This window comes from Musca autumnalis, unplaced genomic scaffold (assembly GCF_047663935.1).
Source record: "Musca autumnalis isolate F117 unplaced genomic scaffold, ASM4766393v1 scaffold_3, whole genome shotgun sequence".
Lineage (NCBI taxonomy): Eukaryota > Metazoa > Arthropoda > Insecta > Diptera > Muscidae > Musca > Musca autumnalis.
Genome location: NW_027411866.1, coordinates 8,934,449 through 8,956,788, shown reverse-complemented (window position 1 = coordinate 8,956,788; position 22,340 = coordinate 8,934,449). Strand labels below are relative to the sequence as shown.

General features: G+C 28.8%; 1 protein-coding gene across 50 annotated transcripts in view; it reads left to right on the top strand.

The window, feature by feature from the left end:
• para (sodium voltage-gated channel paralytic) overlaps positions 1–22,340 on the top strand; it is a 329,221-nt gene that overhangs the window by 234,710 nt on the left and 72,171 nt on the right. For 13 of the 50 annotated variants that reach the window (XM_073974083.1, XM_073974059.1, XM_073974074.1 and 10 more), the window contains 6 exons: positions 165–352; positions 490–694; positions 13,437–13,648; positions 13,764–14,249; positions 15,135–15,308; positions 15,876–15,998. In XM_073974083.1, the coding sequence (XP_073830184.1) occupies positions 165–352; positions 490–694; positions 13,437–13,648; positions 13,764–14,249; positions 15,135–15,308; positions 15,876–15,998 (1,388 nt within the window). The remainder of the gene's footprint in view (positions 1–164; positions 353–489; positions 695–13,436; positions 13,649–13,763; positions 14,250–15,134; positions 15,309–15,875; positions 15,999–22,340) is intronic. The other 37 variants (XM_073974066.1, XM_073974067.1, XM_073974076.1 and 34 more) reach the window with 3 other exon arrangements.

The following is a 22,340-nucleotide window of genomic DNA, read 5'->3' as shown; positions in this document are numbered from 1 at the left end:
TTTTTCTCTCGCTAGAATTTTTGCTAATAGTTTGTGGCTTAAAAAACTAAACTTAAACGCAAGGAAAGCTTAAAAATTTTTACTAAAGCTTTGAATTATTTATAAAATTTTACATATTTTTATTGTTATCAATTAATCACTTGTTCTCTTTTCCGTGCCTGCAGACCACAAGGATCGCTTCAAGGATCACGAATTACCGCGATGGAATTTCACCGATTTCATGCACAGCTTCATGATTGTGTTCCGTGTATTGTGTGGAGAGTGGATTGAGTCTATGTGGGACTGTATGTATGTGGGCGATGTCAGTTGCATACCCTTCTTCTTGGCCACCGTCGTTATCGGCAATCTTGTGGTAAGTTGTTGAGTGAAAATCTCTTTCAGAGAAATTCCCGTTATCTTCGTATTGATGACTCATTTACTAATCGTTGATTTTCTTCCCCCTTTTCTTTGACATTGAATTTCTCTTTTTCCATCTAACCTCTTTTGTAGGTTCTTAATCTTTTCTTAGCTTTGCTTTTGTCAAATTTCGGTTCATCTAGTTTATCAGCACCGACTGCCGACAATGATACCAATAAAATAGCAGAGGCCTTCAATCGTATTGCTCGTTTTAAGAACTGGGTGAAACGTAATATTGCCGATTGTTTTAAGTTAATACGTAATAAATTGACAAATCAAATAAGTGACCAACCATCAGGTGAGAGGATCAACCAGATCAGTTGGATTTGGAGCGAAGGTTTTTATCCACTTGTTTTTTACTACTACTACAACAACTACAACTAAGTACTACTCGTTAATACTTAATTATCCTCCCCCCCATTTACAACTACTACTACAACTCAAATCTTTAGAAGTTAACTATCCCCCCGTCAAACTAAAGACTCAGTTCAAAGTACCTTCTAAATCTATCAACAACTTAGTTTCCAAAATTTATTTGCCAATATTTTGTACTTTAGTGTTAATTCCATGCGATTGTAATAATGTTTAGTTGCCCAAGTTTGAAAAAGGGCGTCGTATTACTGCTGCTATGCTCAAGCATTTTAGCTTTAGAGTACCTAATTTCGCAAATTCATACATTACAAAGTAATGAGTTGAATGCCAATAACAATAACAACAACACTAAAGTAGTTTCTAATGACTGTAGAATTGTTGTAATTTTTTTGTATACCCTTCTTGACAAACAAAAACAAAAACCTTGATATTCTCATTCCCAAGTATTCCATAAATGATATTGTAAAACAAAAACTCTTCAAACAAACAGTACCAGCCCTAAGCATTATGACCGATGCGAAAATACGCAAAGCAAAACACCCACAGAAAACAATTCCTTTGTAGGCTACACAACGTCCAAAGAACTCTTGTTTAACAGTGCCAATGGGATCAGGGTTCTGGGGGGCGGGCATTAAAATTGAATATTTCCGATGATTTTGACTTTTACCGAACTAAGGGCAAAATAAGGGAATTTGTGCCCAAAAGTGGATAAATAATTAAAAAAGCACTTTCACAAACGTGCATACCTCATCTTCAGGTAATTTATCCATAACCATGGATAATTTATTTTCAGATATTTTATTTACAAATGTGAATAATTTATCTGTAGTTTTTTGTATCCAGTAACGTGGATACTTTATCTTTATTTAGATAAATTATCTTTAGATATTTTATACAAAAATTTGAATAAATTATCTTAAAATATTCTATACAAAAATGTGGATAAATTATCTTCATATATTTTATCAAAATAATTGGATAAATTATCTTTAGATATTTGATTCACAAGTTTGGAAATATTCATTTGCAGACATTTTATTCAAAAATGTGGATAAACTTTTATCCGATATATTATCCAAAACTGTAAATAAACTATCTTCAGATATTTTACTAAAAAATGTGGATAAATTGTCTTCCGATATTTATCCAAAACTGTAGATAAAATATCTTAAGATATTTTATTTCAATATGTGGATAAATTATCATCAGTTTCTATATGAAAGAATGTGGAAAAATTATCTTCAGGTATCTTATCAAAAAAAAAATTGGATAAAATATCTGAAGATAAATTATCCGCGTTTGTGGCTAAAATATCTGAAGATAAATTACCCACGTTTGAGGATAAAATATCTGAAGATAAACTATCCACGTTTGTGGAAAATATGTATGAAGATAAATTATCCGCGTTTGTGGCTAAAATATATGAAGATAAATTATCCACATATGTAAATAGAATATCCGTAGATAAATTATCCACATATGTGAATAGAACATCTGTAGATAAATTATCCTGTTTGTGGATAAAATATTTGAAGATAAATTATCCACGTTTGTAGATAAAATATCTGAAGATATATTATCCACGTTTGTGGATAAAATATGTGAAGATAAATTATCCATATTTGTGGATAAAATATCTGAAGATAAATTATCCACGTTTGTGGATAAAATATCTGAAGATAAATTATCCACGTTTGTGGATAAAATATCTGAAGATAAATTATCCACGTTTGTGGATAAAATATCTGAAGATAAATTATCCACGTTTGTGGATAAAATATCTGAAGAAAAATTATCCACGTTTGTGGATAAAATATCTGAAGATAAATTATCCACGTTTGTGGATAAAATATCTGAAGATAAATTATCCACGTTTGTGGATAAAATGTCTAAAGATAAATTATCCACGTTTGTGGATAGAATATCTGAAGATAAATTATCCACGTTTGTGGATAAAACATCTGAAGATAAATTATCCACGTTTGTGCATAAAATATCTAAAGATAAATTATCCATGTTTGTGGATAAAATATCTAAAGATAAATTATCCACGTTTGTTGATAAAATATTTGAAGATAAATTATCCACGTTTGTGGATAAAACATCTGAAGATAAATTATCCACGTTTGTGGATTAAATATCTGAATATAAATTATCCACGTTTGTGGATAAAATATGTGAAGATAAATTATCCACATTTGCGGATAAAATATCTGACGATAAATTATCCACGTTTGTGGATAAAATATTTGCAGATAAATTATCCACGTTTGTGGATAAAATATTTGCAGATAAATTATCCACGTTTGTGGATAAAATATTTGCAGATAAATTATCCACGTTTATGGATAAAATATCTGAAGAAAAATTATCCACGTTATCGGATAAAACATCTAAAGATAAATTATCCACGTTTGTGGATTAAATATCTGAAAAAAAAATTATCCACGTTTGTGGATAAAATATTTGAAGATAAATTATCCACGTTTGCGGATAATGTATCTAAAGATAAATTATCCACGTTTGAGGATAAAATATATATTTATTCCTTTAAACTCCTATGAGGAGCATAGTTGAAGATTAATTATCCACGTCTGTGGATAAAATATCTGAAGATAAATTATCCACTTTGGTGGAAAACAAGATCTAATGATAAATTATCCACGTTTGTGGATAAAAAATCAGAAGATAAATTTACCACGTTAGTGGATAAAATATCTGAAGATAAATCATCAACATTTGTGTTTAAAATATCTGAAGATAAATTATCCAGGTTGTGGATAAAATATCTGAAGATAAATTATCCATGTTTGTGGATAAAATATCTAAAGATAAATTATCCACATTTGTGGATAAAATATCTAAAGATAAATTATACTCGTTTGCGGATAAAGTATCTAAAGATAAATTATTAGCGTTTGTGGATAAAATATCTGAAGATAAATAATCCACATCTGTGGATAAAATCTCTGAAGATGAATTATCCACGTCTGTGGATAAAATATCTGAAGATGAATTATTCACTTTTGTGGAAAAAAATATCTAATGATAAATTATCCACGTTTGTGGATAATTCATCTAAAGATTAGGTAATCAATCTGTCAAAAAGTACCTTATCTCAAAATATCCGCGATTTTTTCCGAATTTTCTTTCTTTTTCCAAATCGAATCCCATTAGCATATTAAACAAAAGTTCCCAGTAGACTTCAATCTCATAACCGAAGGACAAAAGAAACCAAAAGAAGAAAATCCCACTACAAAACACTATAGCTTAAATTACCAAATAATATCCAATAGAAATTTTTGGTTATTGAAGTTATTCGATTTAAGGCATACCGCTATGGTCGTCAGACACCAGATAACATTTATCTATACAAAAAAAGTAACACACACAAAGATATGCTAGATGATCCAACGCTTTTAGGAATATATAAATCCAATACGCAGGCAGAACCAGGAACATAAACTCGACGTTGGAACAGCAGTGCAATAATGAAACCAAAATAACCAAACTCAACTTCAAGAAATTGATCTCTGTGATTCTGCAAGAATAACGAAATTAAAAGAAGAATTTATCACAACTACAACTACGAATACCCTTATCCCCCTACCCACCAATTTAGATATTAGGACCTTTTTTCAAAAGTAGTTTAGATGAGACTCCTTTTTTGACAAAATTTCAAAACTATTTCTACACATCGGCCATAATATTTTCAACAAGTACTGTACATAAAAATAAAAATTTGAAAACTTGAAAATTCCATAAAAGCAAACAAAAAATTGGCAAAACCTGTTTAGAATAGAATTTCAAATATATTTCAGTTTCTTTTTATAATAATTGGCAAACTGAAAGGTGGAAGGTTAATGTAGGTGGTCACTTTTTCCTGGGATCAGAGACTTTATTTAACCTTTACATTGACCTCCCATTTTACTAAAAAATCTCAATTTTTGATTTTTCTTTTCAAATACCTAGTATCAGCTAGTGTTTGAGTAACAATTGTTGTTGCCAACAATTTTAGAAGTCCTTGAAACAAATTGATAATGAATTAGTAAAAAAGTAATTACAAAATCAACAAAAACAATTTAGAAAAAAATAGTAAAACAGTGGATTTTACCCTTCTCATTTATTTCAGATCATAAATATATTTTTATATATAAATATTATTATTAGATTAAATATATAATTTGTGTTAAGTGTTTGTGTTTTGTATTGTGTTTATTATGATTTCAGTTGTTATTGTTGTTGTTACAAAAACAAAAATTAGCGAAAAAAAACATATTATGTTGAGTTCTGTTGAAGTTCTACCATAATATTATATGCATGACGAAAACGGTTATAAGAAATATTTCAAAATATCAAAAATATTGTAAAATATCCTAAATTATTTATTTCAGTTGATTATTAGAAGTGTTATTCTTTATAACCGATTTCGTCTATATTCGTAATATATAGTTAGTTATAAATGTTAAAAATCACCTTTAGTTGAATATTTGTTTGATAATTTGAATTGTGTAGAAAAATTTGAAAGTAGATTTGTTGTGTATGCATTTAATGTCCTCCTCATCATAATAACAATTTTTTTATTTCTATTTTAAAAAAAATTATAAATATGAAATTTTTTAAAAATTAATATTTTAAATTTTTTTGTATGAAAATAAATTTTTGGGACTGTTCAGAGTGTGCAGACCACTAACTACCAGAAATGCTATTCAGCAAAAACATCCATTACTAAATAATGGATAATATATTGTGCTTATTGGCAGCCCTAAGTACTCGTAAATCAACCTACTAAGCCATTATTTTTGCAGGTTTTACTATTTTCAAAAGTAAAGGAACAGACCATAAATATTCTATTTTTAGAATTGTTGAGGTGAATTTATTTTTAATTTCACCTATCTTCACATTTTGATGTAATAGCGCTTTTACATCGAAATGTAGAGAGTGATATATGGTGGTGATAAACATTTATTTTCTTTTTTATGAGGATTTATTCTATTCACAATCCGGTCAAATTTGACCAAATTGGCAACACTCTTTCTAGTGGATTTATTTTAAATCCTGCGCAAATCTTCACAAATCGTTTCTCCCATGGGTGACACGCCTTACCCACTGAATGTCCAATTTAAATTTCCAAACAAGACAAGCTCATATCGATGTCAATCGGGCTCAGCGGTAAAAAGCTGATAGGAAATTCCAAGAGTAATATTTTCGGTAACATCATTTGGTATTGGTCGTGTTGTTGCATCAGGCCCTGTGAGAATTGTTTAATAAGATTTTTTATTTCTACAGAGGACATTAAATGTATACTTATTACTTATTATTGTAACACAAATAACTTTGGTTGTTATTTAATTGTTTTTGTTTGAGTGTTATTAGTTTACTGAACATCTCATCTGTTGTTGTATTTAATAGCATTCACACATACATACTCGTATATAATTATTTACATACACATTGTAACATTAGTTTGTGTTAATTTGTATTTGAAAAGTCATTTCATTCACTTGCATTTTCACAAGAAAAAAAAATAATAGCTTTGTTCCTTCAGAGAGGAAAACTCAATTCAGCTAATTGTTCCTATAGAAAAAAATCAATTCAGCAAACTTTTTTCTATAGAAAAGGTCAATTCAGCTAACATTTTCCATAGAAATAGTCAATTCAGCAAACTTTTTCTATAAAAAAGTCAATTCAGCTAACTTTTCCTTTGAAAAAGTCAATTCAGTTGAAGTTTTTTATAGAAGAAGTCAATTCAGCTAACATTTTCCATAGAAAAAGTAAATTCAGCAAACTTTTTTCTATAGAAAATGTCAATTCAGCAAACATTTTCCATAAAAAAGTCAATTCAGCAAAATTTTTCTATAGAAAAATTCAATTCAGTTAACATTTTCCATAGAAATAGTCAATTCAGCAAACTTTTTCTATAAAAAAGTCAATTCAGCTAACTTTTCCTTTGAAAAAGTCAATTCAGTTGAAGTTTTTATAGAAGAAATCAATTCAGCTAACATTTTCCATAGAAAAAGTAAATTCAGCAAACTTTTTCTATAAAAAAGTCAATTCAGCTAACTTTTCCATTGAAAAAGTCAATTCAGTTAACGTCTTTTATAGAAGAAGTCAATTCAGCAAACTATTTCAAAAGAAAAAAGTCAATTCAGAAAATTTTTCTAAGGAAAAAGTCAATTCAGCAAATTTGTTCAAACGAAAAAGTCAAACGTTTTCTATAGAAAAAGTCAATTTAGCTAAGTTTTTTAATACAAATAGTCAATTCAGCGAACTTTTTCAATAGATAACCTCAATTCCGTAAACTTTTTATAGGAACATTCAATTCAGCTAACCTTTTTTATAGAAAATTCAATTCAATTCAGTAAATATTTTATATAGAAACTGTTCTATAAAAAATTTCAATTTAACGAATTTTCTACATAGAGAAAGTACTTCAGCTAACATTTTCTATAGAAATATTTAATTCAGTCAACTCTATATATAGGATATTCAATTTAGATAAAATTTTGTATACAAACAGTTAATTCGGCTACTTTTCCAATATTTACTCAGCGGATTTTTTCTCTGGAAAAATTAATTCAGCAAACTTTTTTATAGAAAATGTAAATTCAGCTAACCTTTTTATGGAAAAACTCAATTCAGCAATCTTTTTTCTATAGAAAAAGTCAATTCAGCTAAATTTTCTATGGAAAAAGTAAATTCAGCTAACTGTTTCTACAAAAAAATTCAATTCAGCTAACTATTTTCCATAGCAAAGGTCAAGGCAGCGAACTATGTCTATAAAAAAAGTTAATTCAGCTACGTTTTTGTATATAAAAAGTCAATTCAGCTAAGTTTTTCTATTAAAAAACTAAATTCATCTAACTTTTTCCGTAGAAAAAGCCAATTCAGCTAAATTTTTCTATTGAAAAGTCAATTCAGCTAACATTTTCTATAGAAAAGCCATTTCGTCTAAATTTTTCTAAAGAAACGGTCATACTCAACGAACTTTTTCTAAAGAAAAGTCAATTCAGCTAACTCTTGCTATAGTGATACTCAATTCATACAGTTTCTTCTATAGAAAAGCCTATACAACCAACTTTTTTGGTCAATTCAGCTAACTTTTTCAATAGAAAAAGTAAACTCAGTTAACAATTTCAATATAAAAACTCAATTCAGCTAATTTTCTCTACAGAAAAATCAATTCAGCCAATATATTCCATACAGAAAGTCGATTCAGCTAAGTTTAGTCATAGAAATAGTCAATTCAGCCACATTTTGCAATATAAGAAGCCTATTTTTTTTACTAAAAAATCAGTTCAGCCATTATTTCCTATACAAAAAGTCAATTCAGCTAAGTTTTTGTAGAGAAAAGTTCAATTCTGCTAACTCTTTGTAGAGAATAATCATTTCACCTAACTTGTTCCATAGAAAAAGCCAATTCAGCAAACTTTTTCAACAGAAAAAGTAAATTCAGCTAACAATCCACTAACCATTTTCAATTCAGCTAATTTTATCTACGGAAAAATCAAATCAGCCAACATAAAAAAGTCGATTCAGCTAAGTTTTTCTAGAGAACAATTCAATTCAGCAAACTTCTTGTATAGAAAAAGTCAATTCAGCAAAATTTTTCAATAGAAAAATTCAATTCAGCAAACTTATTAAATAGAAAAAAAAATTATTCATCACAGTTTTTCAGTAGTAAATATCAATTCAGCTATGTTCTTATATAGAAAACGTAAATTCAGAGAACTTTTTGAGTAGAAAAATTCAATTCAGGGAATTTCTATCATAGAAATAGTCAATTCAGGAAACTTATTCAATAGAAAGAGTCAATTCAGCAGGCTTTTTTAGTGAGAAAAATCAATTCAGCAAACTTTTTCATTGAAAACTCAATTCCTCAATAGCAAAATTCAATTCAGCAAACTTTTTAGTAGGAAATGACAATTTAGCAAACATTTTATATAGAAAAATTCAATTCCGCTAATTTTTTCTATACAATGTCAATTCAGCAAACTTTTTTATATTCAACTTAGCTACATATTGCTGTAGAAAAAATAAATTCAGCTAACATTTTCAATAAAAAAGGTAATTCAGCTAACTTTTTCAATAAAAAAAGTCAATTCAGCAAACTTTTCAACAGAAAAAGTCAATTCAGATACATTTTCCAATATAAAAAGTAAATTCTACGTCTTCTATAGAAAAGTCAATTCAGCAAACTTCCTTTTATTGAAAAACTCAATTCAGCTAACTTTTTCCATAGAAAAACTCAATTCAGCAAACTTTTTTTGTAGAAAAATTAACTCAACAATTTTTCTTATAGAAAAACTAAATTCTGCAAACTTTTTCTATAGCAACTGAACATTCAACTAACTTTCTCTATAGAAAAAGTCAATTCAGCAAACTTATTAAGTATAAAATGTCCATTCACATAGTTTTTCAGTACTAAAATTCAATTCAGCTATCTTCTTCAATAGAAAACGTAAATTTAGAGAACTTTTTCAATAGAAAAATTTAATTCAGTAAACTTCTACAATAGAAGTAGTCAATTCAGCGAACTTTTTCTATAGAAATTGTCAATTCAGGAAACTTATTCAATAGAAAAAGTCAATTCTGCAATCTTTTTTAACAGAAAAAGTCAATTCAGCTAAATTTTCCAATATAAAAAGTCAATTCCGCTAACTTCTTCTATAGAAAAGTCAATTCAGCAAACGTATTCTATAGAAAAAGTCAATTCAGCAAACTTTTTTAGTGGGAAAAGTCAATACAGCAAACGTTTTTTATTGAAAACTCAATTCAGCTAAGTTCCTCAATAGCGAAATTCAATTCAGCAAACTTTTTAGTAGGAAATGTCAGTTCAGCAAACTTTTTATATAGAAAAATTGAATTCAGCTAAGTTTTTCTATACAATGTCAGTTCAGCAAACGTTTTTATATTCAATTTAGTTACTTATTCCTATAGAAAAAATAAATTCAGCTAAATTTTTCAATAAAAATGTCAATTCAGCTAACTTTTTTCAATAAAAAAGTCAATTCAGCAAACTTTTCAACTAAAAAGGCCATTCAGCTAAATTTGAAAAATATTTTTTTCAATAAAAAGTCAATTCAGCTAACTTTTTCATTAAAAAAAGTCAATTGAGCAAACTTTTCAACAGAAAAAGTCAATTCAGCTAAATTTTCCAATGTAAAAAGTAAATTCCGTTAACGTCTTCTATAGAAAAGTCAATTCAGCAAACTTCTTTTTATTGAAAAACTCAATTCAGCTAACTTTCTCCATGGAAAAATTCATTTCAGCAAACTTTTAGTAGGAAATGTAAATTCAGCAAACCCTTTATATAGAAATATTCAATTCAGCTAAATTTTTCTGTACAATGTCAATTCATCCAACTTTTTTAAATTAAAAAAAGTCAATTCTGCTAACTTTTTCATTAAAAAAGTCAATTCAGCAAACTTTTCGGCAGAAAAAGTCAATTCAGCTAAATTTTCCAATACAAAAAGTAAATTCCGTTAACGTCTTCTATAGAAAAGTCAATTAAGCAAACTTCTTTTTATTGAAAAACTCAATTCAGCTAATCTTCTCCATAGAAAAATTCAATTCAGCAAACTTTTTTAGCAGAAAAAATCATTTTAACAATTTTTCTTATTGAAAAAGTAAATTCTGCAAACGTTTTCGATAGCAACTGAACATTCAACTAACTTTCTCTATAGAAAAAGTCAATTCAGCAAACTTGTTTAGAGAAAAAGATAATTCAGCAAACTTTTTTTTGGTAGAAAAAGTCAATTCAGCAAATTTTTATATAGAAAAAGTCAATTCAGCTAAGTCTTTTTATAGAAACTGTTAATTCAAATTACTTTTCTATATGGAAAAAGTCATCAGCAAACTTGTATATAGAAAAATTCAATTCAGCAAACTTTTTTAGTAGAAAACTCTTTTTACTATAGAAAAAGCGAATTCAGCTAACTTGTTCAATAGAAAACGTGAATTCAGCTGACTTTTTCAATAGTAAAAATCACTTCAGCCAATTTTTCCGGAGGAAAAAATTTAATTAAGTCAACTTTCTCTATAGAAAAACTCAATTCAGCTAAGTGTTTCTAAAGAAAAAGCCAATTCATCTAACTTATCCTGTAGAAAAAGTCAATTCAGCAAACTTTTTTAGGAGAAAAAGTCAATTAAACACACCTTTTCTATGTAAAACTGTTAATTCAAATTACTTTCCTTTATGGAAGAAGACAATTCAGCAAACTTATTCTATAGAAAGAGTCAATTCAGCAAACTTTTTAGTAGGAAATGTCAATTCAGCAAACTTTTTATATAGAAAAATTGAATTCAGCAAAGTTTTTCTATACAATGTCAGTTCAGCAAACTTTTTTATATTCAATTTAGTTACTTATTACAATTTCAATTCAATTCAGCTAAATTTTCCAATATAAAAAGTAAATTCCGTTAACGTCTTCTGTAGAAAAGTCAATTCAGCAAACTTCTTTTTATTGACAAACTCAATTCAGCTAACTTTCTCCATAGAAAAATTCAATTCAGCAAACTTTTTAGTAGGAAATGTCAATTCAGCAAACCTTTTATATAGAAATATTCAATTTAGCTAAATTTTTCTGTACAATGTCAATTCAGCAAACTTTTTTTAAATTCAAAAAAGTCAATTCAGCTAACTTTTTCATTAAAAAAAGTCAATTCAGCAAACTTTTCAATAGAAAAAGTCATTTCAGCTAAATTTTCCAATATAAAAAGTAAATTCAGCAAACTTCTTTCTATTGAAAAACTCAATTCAGCTAACTTTCTCCATAGAAAAATTCAATTCAGCAAACTTTATTAGTACAAAAAATCAATTCAACATTTTTTTCATAGAAAAAGTAAATTCTGCAAACTTTTTCTATAGCAACTGAAAATTCAACTAACTTTCTCTATAGAAAAAGTCAATTCAGCAAACTTGTTTATGAAAAAGATAATTCAGCAAACTTTTTTAGTAGAAAAAGTCAATTCAGCAAACTTTTTATATAGAAAAGTAAATTCAGCTAAGTTTTTCTATAGAAACTATTAATTCAAATTACTTTTCTTTATGGAATAAGTCAATCCAGCAAACTTGTTTATTGAAAAATTCAATTCAGCAAACTTTTTTAGTAGAAAAGTCAATTCATCTAACTTGTTCAATAGAAAAAGTCAATTCAGCTTAGTTTTTCTATATAAAAAGTCAATTCAGCCAAGTGTTTTTAAACAAAAAGTAAATTCAGCTAACTCTTTGTATAGAAAAAGTCCGTTCGGCAAACTCTTTGTATATGAAATATCAATTCAGCTAAGTTTTTCTATACAAAATGTCCATTCAGCAAACTTCTTTCTAGGCAAATTCAATTCAGCTAACTTTTTCAATAGAAAAAGTCAATTCAGCTAAGTTTTTCTAAAGAAAAAGTCAATTCAGCTAACTCTTTGTATAGAAAAAGTACATTCAGCAAACTTTTGTATAGGAAATTTCAATTAAGATAACTTTTTCTAGAGAAAAAACAATTCGGCAAACTTTTTCTAACTTGTTCAATAGAAAAAGTCAATTCAGCTTACTTTTTCTATAATAAAACTCAGTTCAGCTAAGTGTTTTTAAACAAAAGGTCAATTCAGCTAACTCTTTGTATAGAAAAAGTCCATTCAGCAAACTTTTTGTATAGGAAATATCAATTCAGCTAAGTTTTTCTATACAAAATATCAATTCAGCAAACTTCTTTATAGACAAATTCAATTCAGCTGCTTTTTACTATAGACAAAATCAATTCAGCTAACTTTTTCAATAGAAAAAGTCAATTCAGCTAAGTTTTTTTTACAGAAAAAGTCAATTCAGCTAACTCTTTGTATAGAAAAAGTACATTCAGCTAACTTTTTGTATAGGAAATGTCCATTAAGAGACCTTTTTGTAGAGAAAAAACAATTCGGCAATTTAGTTATGAAAACGTTTCCTATTGAAAAATTGAATTCAGCAAAGTTTTTCCATATAAAAAGTAAATTTTGCCAATTTATTCTATAGAAAAAGTCAATTCAGTTAACTTTTGAAGGAGTCAATTTACCTAACTTTTAAAAAAGTCAATTCAGCCAATTTTTTCTATAGAAAACTTCAATTCAGCCAGTTTGTTTTCTGTAAAGATATTCAATTGAGCTGACTTTTTCAGTTCAGTACCTGGTCAGTCGCCTGTTTTCTCTAAAGTTAAGGGAACAAAGCTATTATCACACCTTATTTACACACCCAAAAAACACTCTCGATGTTGTGTCCGTTGTAAAGAGAAATAATGAAAAAATACCAAATCTGTGTTTAAAATTTCTTGTTGTGTATATTTTTTAATAAGAAAATGGAAATTTTTAATATTTTATTTATATAAAAAATCCTATTTATTTTTATTCGCCAACCAATCAAAAAACGCTCCAAATTGGTAAACAAAATACAACTCTGCAACATCACTGAACAAAAAACGCGTATCCAAACCATGATAAAATATTGACATCTCAAACATCAATCATCGCCCCACATTACCATCATCTTCATCCGCATCCACATTGTTAAACCCATGGATTTTTCTGCAAAACAAAAAAAAAATTGGATTGGCTTATTCCCCATCTTCCCCTATCTCAAAAAAAAAACCAAATCATGAAAAAATTCATAAAAATTTTTGAAAATATGAAAAAAATGGATACGTTAGGCAAAGGGGTTTGTCGTTGTATATCTGCAGAACATGGCGATAATGAACTGGAGTTGGGTCATGATGAAATCATGGGCGATGGCCTTATCAAAAAGGGTATGAAAGGTGAAACACAATTGGAGGTGGCCATTGGGGATGGCATGGAATTTACCATACATGGCGATATGAAAAACAACAAGCCCAAGAAATCAAAATTCATAAACAACACAACGGTAAGTGGCAAGCAGAGAAGTCTAGGTTATTTTTTGTAACAGAGTTTTTTTATTAAAATTTTTTTTAAAATAATTTTAATTTTTGATTTTTTAATGATTTTAATGATTTCCCTAGATGATTGGAAACTCAATAAACCACCAAGACAATAGACTGGAACATGAGCTAAACCATAGAGGTTTGTCCATACAGGACGATGACACTGCCAGCATTAACTCATATGGTAGCCATAAGAATCGACCATTCAAGGATGAAAGCCACAAGGGCAGCGCCGAAACCATAGAAGGCGAAGAGAAACGCGATGTCAGCAAAGAAGACCTCGGCCTCGACGAGGAACTGGATGAGGAGGGCGAAGGCGATGAGGGCCAGCTGGATGGTGATATTATCATTCACGCCCAAAACGACGATGAGATAATCGATGATTATCCAGCCGACTGTTTCCCCGATTCATACTATAAGAAGTTTCCAATCTTAGCCGGCGATGAAGATTCGCCGTTTTGGCAAGGATGGGGCAATTTACGACTGAAAACTTTTCAATTAATTGAAAATAAATATTTTGAAACAGCAGTTATCACTATGATTTTAATGAGTAGCTTAGCTTTGGTAAGTTTTTCCAAGTAAGATCTGCTGGTTAATAGCCACCAAGCCAATTCACCAGCGTGTTTCTTACCCAAAAAAACAAAAAAAAAATTCTTGTTCACTAAATGTTGTCCAAAACCGCTTTGTATATATACCTAAAAAAATATAACAAAGTAGTATTTGAAAAAAAACGTAAAAACTGTACCAAAGTTGTATAGACCTTTTTGAAATTTTAGCTAAAGAAACCTTTTTTAGAAACCCATTTTAAGTTGTTGGCTTAACATAACCTCAAACACAAACAAACCTACAAATGCATTCTATTTTATTTGCTTATGATTTCCGCTTATAGAAATCAATCAAACAAAAAAGAATGTTTCTTTTTTGAAAAAACGAAAACGCAAAACACAAAATGCCACACGACATGGATTCCGGACGGGCTTACAACATCGTTAAAGAAACATCAAGGCGGCAAAGAAAAAAAAACGAAAAAGCGGACAAACTGGACATTGGCAATTGCAGGGAACCTTGTGGATTCCTGGCAGTTGCCCAATTATCCAGGATGTTTTGATTTTGTATGCCGATCTGGAATCTGTTTTGTATTAACGCCAGCGTATTTTTTGCTTAATAACGCTTTACAGGCCTTAAGCAAAAACAACGCTTCTTCTTCCTCAACGTAAACTCCAACAAAACGCTTCAATAATTTTGTCTTCAATTTCTTTGAAAATTTTTCTTTAAAAATGTAACACCATAGCGTTGAAACAAAAGTTGCCTTTTATCCTTAAATGTTGTTCAATGTTGTTGTTCAATAGTTGTTATTTGTTGTTTAGCTTTGCAACACTGGCTTTATCTTGGCTTTACTAAACCCCTACGCATTGTGTTTTTTTCCATTTCTCTTCTTCCCAACTCTAGGCCTTAGAAGATGTTCATTTACCCGATCGACCTGTTATGCAGGATATCTTGTACTATATGGATAGGATATTCACGGTGATATTCTTTTTGGAAATGTTAATCAAGTGGTTGGCCCTGGGCTTTAAAGTTTACTTTACCAATGCCTGGTGTTGGCTGGATTTCGTAATTGTCATGGTAAGTTGCAACGTTTACCAATTATTGTTATAATTCCAAAACGCAAAAACAACAAATTATTTTCTTAAAAAAATACACACCTACACTATACCTCTGAGAAGCAAACAAAAAAAGAAAAAAAAACAAAGCAGAACAGACAACCCAACAATTAAAAAAATGCTCAAACGGACTTCTTAACGGACTGGCAAAAAAAATTGAAATACTCCATAATTTTTGGTTATGGAAAATATTTTTTGTAAAAAGCAATATAATTTGTATTATAACAAAGCATAACAGTTTCAGTTTCATTAGTTCAATAACATTGAGTTAAACCTTAGTTAACAAACTTAGTTAAATTTTAACATTTTTAGTTTATTTTTATTTTTTAATTTCTCTTAATTTTAGTTTGTTACAAAAATAATCACAAAACCCTAGTTAAGAACTTTAGTCTTAGGTATAACTAGCATAACATTAAAAATTAGCTATTAGCCATACATATTTATATAACCACAAATATTTATATAGTTAAAAAAAAAAACAAAAATTTAATTAATTTTTTTTAATAACCTACCCCTCAATTATTGTTAGCTATCGCTTATAAATTTGGTTGCCGTTTGGTCTGGGCTAAATGATATAGCCGTGTTTAGATCTATGCGCACCTTGCGTGCCCTAAGGCCTCTGCGCGCTGTCTCTAGATGGGAGGGTATGAAAGTAAGTAAATTTACAAAATGTGTGGGCCTTACCAAAAGGCCCTGGGGCATCTGAAAATAATATGGTGTTCACAAACAAAACCAATCATTCCTTCAAAAGTAACTCTGAACTAATCTCTATCTCTCTTAACTAATACCCAAACCAAATCCCCCCTAAATGTTGTGTTGCCACCTTTAACAAAAACAAAAAAATCAATAAATAAAATAAATTGTGTTGGTGTTATTGTTAATAATGCTATTACTACTACCACTACAACTATTGTACTGCAAATACTACCGCTACTATATACTATGGACATGGACCAACGCCACGCGACTTCTTTTAAAACCGACACTAAAGGTAGAATTAGTCATGACATAGCCCATAACCCCATAAGCCTAATACCTTGGCTTAATGTCACTACTAATCGAATACATTGATTTCCATTCAGTTATCTTTTACATCCGAAAAATTCAATTTAGCAAACTGTTTCTATATAAAAAATGTATTCAGCTAACTTTATAGAGATTCAACCAATTCAGCCAACTCTTTCCAATGAAAAAGTCATTTCAGCTAACTGTTTCTATAGACAAAGTCTTAAAAAAGTCAATTAGGTAACTTGTTCTAAAGAAAAATTCAATTCATCAAGCTTTTAATAAAAAAAACGGAAACATTTTCTATATAAAAGGCCAATTCAAAAGGATTTTTGATATATGAAATCAATTCAACAAAATTTTTCTATAGAAAAAACCCATTCAGCAGACTTTTTCTATGCAAAAGTCAAAAATACGAAACTCAGCTGTAGAAAAAGTCAATTCAGCTAACGTTTTCATTAGTAAAAAGTCAATTCAGCTAACTTTTTATAGAGATTATAGAGAAAAAGTCAATTCAGCTAACGTTTTCATTAGAAAAAGTCAATTCAGCTAACCTTTTATAGAGATTCAAGCAATTTATGTTTAAAAAGTCAAGCGTGTTGTTTGTAAAAAGTTAATTCAGGAAATTGTTTTGCCAGGGAAAGGGTCAATTCAGCAGACTTTTCCACACAAAAATCAGTTAGGCACATTATTTCTATATAAAAATTAAATTCAACTATAAAAATGTCCATTCAGCCACATTTTTCTTTAGCAAAGGACAATCCAGCAAGAAAAAAAAACCAATTCAGCACTTTTTTCTATATATAAAGTCAATTCAGCTATAGAAAAACTCAATTTAGTCAATTCAGCAAGCTTTTAATAAACATCCAAACCCTCGTCTATACAATAGTCCAATTCAAAAGGATTTTTGATATAAAACGTGAATTCAGCAAAGTTTTTCTATAGAAAAAAACTCATTGAGCGGACTTTTTTCTATACAAAAGTCAAAAATACGAAACTCAGCTGTAGAAAATGTCAAAAGTCTATTCAGCTAACGTTTTCATTAGAAAAAGTCAATTCAGCTAACTTTTTATAGAGATTCAAGCAAACTTATTTTTAAAAAGTCAAGCGTTTTTTTGTAAAAAGTTAATTCAGCAAATTTTTTATGGAAAGGGTCAATTCAGCAGACTTTTCCACATAAAAATCAGTTAAGCACATTATTTCTATAAAAAATTAAATTCAACTATAAAGATGTCCATTCAGCCACATTTTTTTCTTTAGAAAAGGGCAATTCAGCAAGAGGAAAAGAAAAGCCAATTCCGCACTTTTTCTCTATATAAAGTCAATTCAGCTATAGAAAAATTCAATTTAGTCAATTCAGCAAGCTTTTAATAAAAATTCAAAACATTTTCTATACAAAAGGCCAATTCAGAAGAGTTTTTGATATAAAACGTGAGTTCAGCAAACTTTTTCTATAGAAAAAACCCATTCAGCAGAATTTTTTCTATGCAAAAGTAAAAAATACGAAACTCAGCTGTAGAAAAAGTCAATTCAGCTAACGTTTTCATTAGAAAAAGTCAATTCAGCGAACTTTTTATAGAGATTCAAGAAATTTATTTTTAAAAAAATCAAGCGTGTTGTTTGCAAAAAATTAATTTAGCAAATTTTTTGCTAGGGAAAGGCTCAATTCAGTAGACTTTACCACATAAAAATCAGTTAAGCACATTATTTCTATGTAAAAATTAAATTCAACTATAAAAATGTCCATTCAGCCACATTTTTCTTTGGCTTTGCCAAAGCAAGAGAAAGAGAGAAACAGACAATTCAGCACTTTTTCTATATATAAAGTCAATTTAGCTATAGAAAAATTCAATTTAGTCAATTCAGCAAACTTTTTCTATAGAAAAAACCCATTCAACAGTCAAAAATACGAAACTCAGTTGTAGAAAAAGTCAATTCAGCTAACGTTTTCATTAGAAAAAGTCAATTCAGCTAACTTTTTATAGAGATTCAAGAAATTTAAAATTTAAAAAAGTTATTACAGCAAATTTTTTGCTAGAGAAAGGGTCAATTCAGCAGACTTTTCCACATAAAAATCACTTAAGCATATTATTTCTAAATAAAAAATTAAATTCAACTACAAAAATGTAATTTTTTCTTTAGAAAAGTGCAATTCAGCAAGAGAAAAAGCCAATTCAGCACTTTTTCTATATATATAAAGTCAATTCAGCTATAGAAAAATTCAATTTAGTCAATTCAGCAAGCTCTTAATAAAAATTCAAAATATTTTCTATACAAAAGGCCAATTCAGAACGATTTTTGCCATAAATCGTGAATTCAGCAAATTTTTTCTATAGAAAAAACCCATTCAGCAGAATTTTTTCTATGCAAAAGTAAAAAATACGAAACTCAGCTGTAGAAAAAGTCAATTCAGCTAACGTTTTCATTAGAAAAAGTCAATTTAGCTAACTTTTTATAGAGATTCAAGCAATTTATTTTTAAAAAATCAAGCGTATTGTTTGTAAAAAGTTAGTTCAGCAAATTTTTTACTAGGGAAAGGGTAAATTCAGCCGACTTTTCCACATAAAAATCAGTTAAACACATTATTTCAATATAAAAATTAAATTCAACTATAAAAATGTCCATTCAGCCACATTTTTCTTTAGAAAAGGGGAATTCAGCAAGAGAAAAGACAATTCAGCACTTTTTCTACATATAAAGTCAATTCACTTATAGAAAAATTCAATTTAGTCAATTCAGCAAGCTTTTAATAAAAATCCAAAACATTTTCTATACAAAAGGCCAATTCGGAAGGGCTTTTGATATAAAACGTGAATTCTGCAAACATTTTCTATAGGAAAAGCCCATTTAGCAGACTTTTTTCTATACAAAAGTCAAAAATACGAAACTCAGCTGTAGAAAAAGTCAATTCAGCTAACGTTTTCATTAGAGAAGTTTACTTTTAATTTACATTCTACTTTTAAAAATGTCCATTCAGCCACATTTTTCTTTAGAAAAGGGCAATTCAGCAAGAGAAGAGGCCAATTCACTTCATTAATTTCTACATATAAAATCAAATCAGCTATAGAAAAATTCAATTTAGTCAATTCAGCAAGCTTTTAATAAAAATCCAAAACATTTTCTGTACAAAAGGCCAACTCAGAAGGGTGAATTCAGCAAACTTTTTCTACAGAAAAAAACCATTCAGCAGAATTTTTTTCTAGACAGAGGTCAAAAATACGAAACTCAGCTGTAGAAAAAGTCAATTCAGCTAAAGTTTTCATTAGAGAAGTTTACTTTTAATTTACAATTTACTTTTAAAAAGTCAAGCGTGTTTTTTTTTTTTGAAAAGTCAATCCAGCAAACTTTTGCTAGAGAAAGAGTCAATTCAGCACACTATTTCAATATAAAAGGTCAATTCAGCTATAAAAATGACTATTCAGCTAAATTTTTCTTTAGAAAAGGGCAATTCAACTATAGAAAAAGCCAAATCAGCTAAATTTGATATAGAAAAAGCCAATTCAGCAGACGTTTTATTTTTAAAAAGCCAATTCAGCAAACTTTTGTTACAGAAAGAGTCATTTCAGCAGACTTTTCCGCATAAAAAGTAATTCAGCAGACTATTTCTATATAAAAAGTCAATAAAGCTATAAAAATGTCTATTCAGCTATTTTTTTTTTTTCTTTAGAAAAAGGTATTTCAGCTACAGAAAAAGCCAATTCAGACGTTTTATTTGTAAAAAGTTAATTCAGCAGACTATTTCTATATAAAATGTCAATTCAGCTATAAAAATTACTATTCAGCTAAATTTTTCAACTATTCAACTGTAGAAAATGCCAAATCAGCTAAATTTGATATAGGAAAAAGCCAATACAGCAGACGTTTTATTTTTAAAAAGTCAATTCAGCAAACTTTTGCTGGAGAAAGAGTCATTTCAGCAGACTTTTTCTACATAAAAAGCAATTCAGCAGACTATTTCTATATAAAAAGTCAATTCAGCTATAAAAATGTCTATTCTGCTAAATTTTTCTTTTAAAAAGGTCAATTCAGCTATAGAAAAAGTCAATTCAGCGAAATTTGATGTAGGAAAAAGCCAATTTAGACGTTTTATTTTGAAAAAGTTAATTCAGCATACTACTTCTATATAAAAAGTCAATTCAGCTATAAACATGTCTATTCAGCTAAATTTTTTCTTTAAAAAAAGGCAATTCAGCTATAGAAAAAGCAATTCAGCAGACATTTTATTTTCAAAAAGTCAATTTAGCAAACTTTTGCTAGAGAAAGAGTCAATTCAGCAGACTTTTTTTACTAACAGCTAACTTTTTATAGAGATTCAAGCAATTTAAAATTTTAAAAAGTTAATTCAGCAAAGTTTTTGCTAGGGAAAGGGTCAATTCAGCAGACTTTTCCACATAAAAATCAGTTAAGCACATTATTTCTATATAAAAATTAGGTACAACTATAAAAATGTCCAAAAAGGGCAATTCAGCAAGAGAAAAAGACAATTCAGCACTTTTTCTATATATAAAGTAAATTCAGCTATAGATAAATTCAATTTAGTCAATTCAGCAAGCTTTTAATAAAAAAATCCAAAACATTTTCTATACAAAAGGCCAATTCAAAAGGATTGTTGATATAAAACGTGAATTCAGCAAACTTTTTCTATAGAAAAAACCCATTTAGCAGACTGTTTTTTCTACACAAAAGTCAAAAATACGAAACTCAGCTGTAGAAAAAGTCAATTCAGCTAACGTTTTCATTAGAGAAGTTTACTTTAAATTTACAATCTACTTTTGAAAATGTCCATTCAGCCACATTTTTCTTTAGAAAAGGGCAATTCAGCAACAGAAAAGGCCAATTCACTTCATTCATTTCTACATATAAAATCAAATCAGCTATAGAAAAATTCAATTTTGTCAATTCAGCAAGCTTTTAATAAAAATCCAAAATATTTTCTATACAAAAGGCCAATTCAGAACGATTTTTGACATAAATCGTGAATTCAGCAAACTTTTTCTATAGAAAAACCCCATTCAGCAGACTTTTTCTATGCAAAACTAAAAAAATACGAAACTCACCTGTAGAAAAAGTCAATGCAGCTAACGTTTTCATTAGAAAAAGTCAATTCAGCTAACGTTTTATAGAGATTCAAGCATTTTATTTTTAAAAAGTCAAGCGTGTTGTTTGCAAAAACTTTTCAGCAAATTTTTTGCTAGGGAAAGGGTCAATTCAGCAGACTTTTCCACATAAAAATCAGTTAAGCACATTATTTGTATATAAAAATTAAATTCAACTATAAAAATGTCCATGCAGCCACATTTTTCTTTAGCGAGGGGCAATTCAGCAAGAGAAAAAGCCAATTCAGCACATTTTCTATTTCAATTGAGCTATAGAAAAATTCAATTTAGTCATTTCAGCAAGCTTTTAATAAAAATCCAAAACATTTTCTATACAAAGAGCCAATTCAGAAGGGTTTTTTGAATTCAGCAAACTTTTTCCATAGAAAAAACCCATTCAGCTGACTTTTTTCCATACAAAAGTGAAAAATACGAAACTAAGCTGTAGAAAAAGTCAATTCAGTTTATTTTCAATTTACAATTTAATTTTAAAAAGTCAATCCAGCAAACTTTTGCTAGGGAAAGAGTCAATTCAGCAGACTTTTTCTACATAAAAATCAATTCAGCAGACTATTGCTATATAAAAAGTCAATACAGCTATAAAAATGTCTATTCAGCTATTTTTTTCTTTAGAAAAGGGTAATTCAAGTATAGAAAAAGCCAAATCAGCTAATTTTGATATAGAAAAAGCCAATTCAGCAGACGTTTTATTTTTAAAAGGCCAATTCAGAAAACTTTTTACTGGAGAAAGAGTCATTTCAGCAGACTTTTCCACATAAAAAGCAATTCAGCAGACTATTTCTATATAAAAAGTCAATTCACCTATAAAAATGTCTATTCAGCTAATTTTTTTTTTTTAAAAAGGGCAATTCAGCTGTAGAAAAAGTCAATTT